General features: G+C 47.9%; 1 protein-coding gene across 1 annotated transcript in view; it reads left to right on the forward strand.

The window, feature by feature from the left end:
• Window positions 1-2,563: 2,563 nt before the first annotated feature.
• LOC139401989 (nuclear factor 1 X-type-like) overlaps window positions 2,564-5,000 on the forward strand; it is a gene marked incomplete at its 5' end in the record, with an annotated part of 11,161 nt that continues 8,724 nt past the window's right edge. The window contains 2 exons of the mRNA XM_071146028.1: window positions 2,564-2,733; window positions 3,382-3,538. Of these exons, the coding sequence (XP_071002129.1) occupies window positions 2,564-2,733; window positions 3,382-3,538 (327 nt within the window). The remainder of the gene's footprint in view (window positions 2,734-3,381; window positions 3,539-5,000) is intronic.

Below are 5,000 nucleotides of genomic sequence, written 5' to 3' on the forward strand. Positions count from 1 at the left end.
AGACACACTAGTTGTTTCAAACGGCCCGCCTCCTCACCTTATAGAAGAACGTTGTGAGGATAGCAAAATGGTCTCCAGGCCTCCGGTCTGAGAATTCCTCTTCTCCCTCTGAGATATGAGCCTGCCAGCTACTGTAGTCCCTGTTGAGTTTTACTTTCCAATGGAATAAATACATCCCCCACTCCCTCTTTCTGTCTCTCTCTTTTCCTCCATCCCTCTCTCTTCTCTCTCTCTTCTCTCTCTCTTCTCTGGGGATTGGCCTGGTCCGCAGCCAAAGCAGCCCTATCATGTAAAGGTCCTTTGGACTCTTACAGCTCTCCCCTTCACGTTTCACTAGAATAGCTTAAGAATTGTACATTTAGATTGGTATACATTTGATATGGATATGTTATACTTTTCATTTTCATTTCCTAGTATAACAACAGTGAAGGATTGGTTTAAGTATATAGAGCTTGTCCAAGTGCTAGAAGAGCTGTACATTCTATTATTCTATTGACTTTCTGTTACTTGTGTTGCGGGAAGATGTGTCAGACCAGCTTCAGGTATATCTGATTCATAGCTGACCCCTTCTCCCAGTTAGAATGTGTCTACAAACTGCTAAGAGGTTAGTCTGTAATAGAGTTGTAGTGTGAGACTGAGACAGTGTTTAGGCTCCATAGGAGGAGGGGAAGAGGAGGGGGGCTGCTAAGATGGCCGCCGTCCAAATAGAAAGTCCCTCAGAGGCCACACTGCTATAAAGAAACCAATGAAAGGGAGGGAGGGATAAAGAGTGAGGGAGTGAGGGGGATAAAGAGAGACTGGAGAAGGGGTGAGCGATAGACTGAGGTAAAGGAGTGAGGGAGAGATTTGATTTACCTTTATTTAACTAGGCAAGTCAGTTAAAAACAAATTCTTATTTTCAATGACGGCCTAGGAACAGTGGGTTAACTGCCTGTTCAGGGGCAGAACAACAGATTTGTACCTTGTCAGCTCGGGGGTTTGAACTTGCAACCTTCCGGCTACTAGTCCAACGCTCTAACCACTAGGCTACCCTGCCGCCCCAAGAGGGACAGAGAGAGACTGGAGAAGGGGTGAGGGAGAAAGGGGGAGAGGGATAGACTGAGGGAAAGGAGTGAGGGAGAGGCTTGACATCAATAGCTGGGATGGAGCTATCGGCATAGATGTTGTCTGGGTTAGTTTATTTCCTGTTGGCAGGGCCTGGATGCCAGGTGTGACTGTTGTCTGTTTATTCTGGTAGTCAGTCTGGTCTAGTGAGCCCACTTTCTCTCTCTCACACACACACACACACACACACACACACACGCACACGTACACGCACGCGTACACACGTACACACACACGTACACACACACGTACACACGTACACACACACAGATACACACATCTCCATACACTGGAGAGATAGAGGGTGACAGACAGACACATTCACAGATGCAAGTCCCCTTGCAGTCTACCAACCAGCTTGCCTGTTTTCAGTGCCAAATCGCCAAGGCCACAGAATCTCAGAAGACACTGTCACACACACACACACACACACACACACACACACACACAATGACTAATGTCTATAAGGGATTTAGCGGTGGGATTTAACTCTCCCAGGCTTCATACTACTGGGCCGAACCACACAGCAATGATAGGCTATGATTGATTACACATTCCCAACAAGCATTACCAACAGGAAAGTGTGTGTGTGTGTGTGTGTGTGTGTGTGTGTGTGTGTGTGTGTGTGTGTGTGTGTGTGTGTGTGTGTGTGTGTCTCTGACTGTCATGCTTCAGTGTGTGTGTGCGTATGCATGTGTCTGTGCGTAATACGTGTCTGCATTTATGTATATGTGTGTGTGTGTGTGTTCAAGCTGTGCTTACTGTAGATATACAGAGAATACAGAAGAGATGTTTTGTATGAACAGGACCAGATGTTGCAGCCTTGGATGATTCTGTTCATTTAGATACACAAGTAGCATTAGACTCCCTGTAGTACAAACCACAGGGGAAAATCATGTGACGTCCACTCTCTAACTCTCTCTAATCACCACACTGATAAACACACTAATAAATCACACGCATTTACATCTATAATAAACCCCTGGAGAAAATCATGTGATGTCCACTCTCTAACGCTCTGAAATTACCACACTGATAAACCAATCTGCCATCAGATGAATTAACAGATGTATTCAACCCAGTAAGGATTCAGTCTAGTGTGTTGGATTACATCAGTTACTCCCTTCAGTCTAGTGTGTTGGATTACATCAATTACTCCCTTCAGTCTAGTGTGTTGGATTACATCAGTTACTCCCTTCAGTCTAATGTGTTGGATTACATCAGTTATTCTATTCAGTCTAATGTGTTGGATTACATCAGTTATTCTATTCAGTCTAATGTGTTGGATTACATCAGTTATTCTATTCTGTCTAGTTTGTGTCACTGTTGTGTTTCTTGTCTTCTCTGAATGTGTTATATGAATTGTGTCTGGAGTGGGATTACATGGACCCAACTAACTCTCCTCCCTCTGTCCCTTCTCACGCTCTCACTCTTCCCCCTCTCCTCCCCTCTCTCTCAGGGAGTCCCCGTGCCTCAGCGTCAGCTCTCCACTTCCCCTCCTCCTCCATCATCCAGCAGTCCAGTCCCTACTTCACTCACCCCACCATCCGCTACCACCACCACCAGGACCCGCTCAAGGAGTTTGTCCAATTCGTCTGCGCCGACGGCTCGGGGCAGTCCGGGGGACAGGTGAGAGGTCAGGGAGGGTTGGAGGGGACATGGGACACACACAGACTGTTAGGGTTTCACGTCACACAAACGGACTAAGACCGTTGCACTTCCACACGATCCGTTGTACTGGATTGACTCCCTATAGAAAAACGCTGGAATATTCAGCCATGTTATCTTGCTGCTCTGCTGGGATTCTACCACTAGGCCAGGACACAAACCCTTCTTATGGTCCACAATCTCAGATCCCAGATGTATATTTTTCCCTCCCTTTTTAAGTTCTGTATGTCCCAGTCTAACTCCCACATTCTGTCTGTCTTCCTGCTCTAGTGTCCTCCAGTATTTATTTCCATTGTCGTCATGGTTTCTGTGTGTTTGTGTGAGACTGACTGGTGGCTAGCTGGTGCTTCCATCAGCCGTATGTGTGTGTGTCCCTGTCCTGGGTGGTGTGTGTGCTGAGTGCTCACCCTGTCCTGGGTGGTGTGTGTGCTGAGTGCTCACCCTGTCCTGGGTGGTGTGTGTGCTGAGTGCTCACCCTGTCCTGGGTGGTGTGTGTGCTGAGTGCTCACCCTGTCCTGGGTGGTGTGTGTGCTGAGTGCTCACCCTGTCCTGGGTGGTGTGTGTGCTGAGTGCTCACCCTGTCCTGTGTGGTGTCTGCTGTCTCTGCAGCCTAACGGAGGTGGTCACAGCCAGAGCAAAATGCCAGGCTCCTTCCTGCTGCCCCCGCCGCCCCCAGTGGCGCGCCCCGTGCCCCTCCCCATGCCCGATTCTAAACCAATCAACACACCCCCCGACGGCGGCGGACTCAGCTCGCCCGCATCTCCGTGTAAGTGACCCCCCCCCCCCGCTCTCGCCCTCACCTCCAACCACTTCGCCCCTCAGACCCCCTGAGATATCTAGAGATATCAAATCCTAAATCAAAATGAGTACATGTAGGTTAACTCTAGGTAGAGAAACCCCACTCCCCAACCAAGGGTAGTTGGTTAGAGTCCCAAACCCAGTCACCACCTCCTCACTCCTGACCAGAGGAGGCTGGTGGGAGGAGTTAAAGGAATTAATTAATGGAACAGAGCCAAAACACTGTTGATTCCATCCTTCCATCCTCCTCCAACTAGCCTCCTCTGATCCTGAGCGCCCTGCAGTCCTCACTGTCCCCTCCCTGGAGCAGTCCTCACTGTCACCTCCCTGGAGCAGTCCTCACTGTCCCCTCCCTGAGCAGTCCTCACTGTCCCCTCCCTGAGCAGTACTCTATCCACTCCTGTAGAGCAGACTGCCACGCCTATGCCAGAGATCATTATCAATCTCTCTCTCTCTCTCTATTCCAACCTAACTTTCCTATTTCTTTCTCTCAGTTCCTCTCTCTTTTCCTCTCTCTCTCCCTCTCTCTCTCTCTCTCTCTCTCTCTCTCTCTCTCTCTCTCTCTCTCTCTCTCTGTGTTTCCTGCTAGCACCACAGGAGGCAGTGTAGCTAGGTTTTCTCCCTTCTTCTGGTTGAAGTGTTTGTAGTGGGGGGGGGACCAGTGCCCTGTATTCTGTCCTATAGAGTAGGTCCTAGTGTCTGGCTAACTGCTCTCCTTTAATCAACCCAGACTATGCATGGTCAGTCTATGACAACAGAAGACTAAATTGACCCCTCTCTCATGTCTTGTTTTTCTTTGCTTAATTTGATATACTCATTTATTTCCTTTCTTTTTTCCTTTCATTCTTGTTTTTCTTTGTTAAGGGAACAAAATTAGGGCAGTTGGCGTGGACTCCATAAAACATCACGATGCCCCACTTTACCCATGATGCCCCACTTTACCCACAATTCCCTTGCTTCCTTCCTTCCACATTATATCTCACAACAATAAAAGAAAAAATTGAGAACAAAATAAAAACAACTTGAAAATCACATACATAAACAATAAATATCAATCATCATTAAATATATACCGCTAGGTCTAATTAGGGAAATGGGGGGAGAAAGGAGTGTCGCTCGTGGGGGTGTGCATGCTTTACCTCCGTTGGCTGGCTGGCTTGGTTCCTCTAGGCAGGCAGGGCGAGGTGCGTTGAGAGTCGGGCCGCGGGAGAGGCACACCGAGAGAGAGGGGGCACTGGACGGAGCTGCTTTGGTCACTTCCTGTTATTTTCCTTTGTCTCTTTCGTCGTCCTGTCCTTCCTACTTTCCCACCCCACTTTTATCGTTTATCGCCTATCTGTATCACTTTATTTATATAATATACTTTTATATAAATAAATCTACACCTCTTCTCTCCCTCCTCCACCTCCTTGTCTTTATTTATCTTATTC

Source organism: Oncorhynchus clarkii, unplaced genomic scaffold (genome assembly GCF_045791955.1).
Source record: "Oncorhynchus clarkii lewisi isolate Uvic-CL-2024 unplaced genomic scaffold, UVic_Ocla_1.0 unplaced_contig_4447_pilon_pilon, whole genome shotgun sequence".
NCBI classification, from domain to species: Eukaryota; Metazoa; Chordata; class Actinopteri; order Salmoniformes; family Salmonidae; genus Oncorhynchus; species Oncorhynchus clarkii.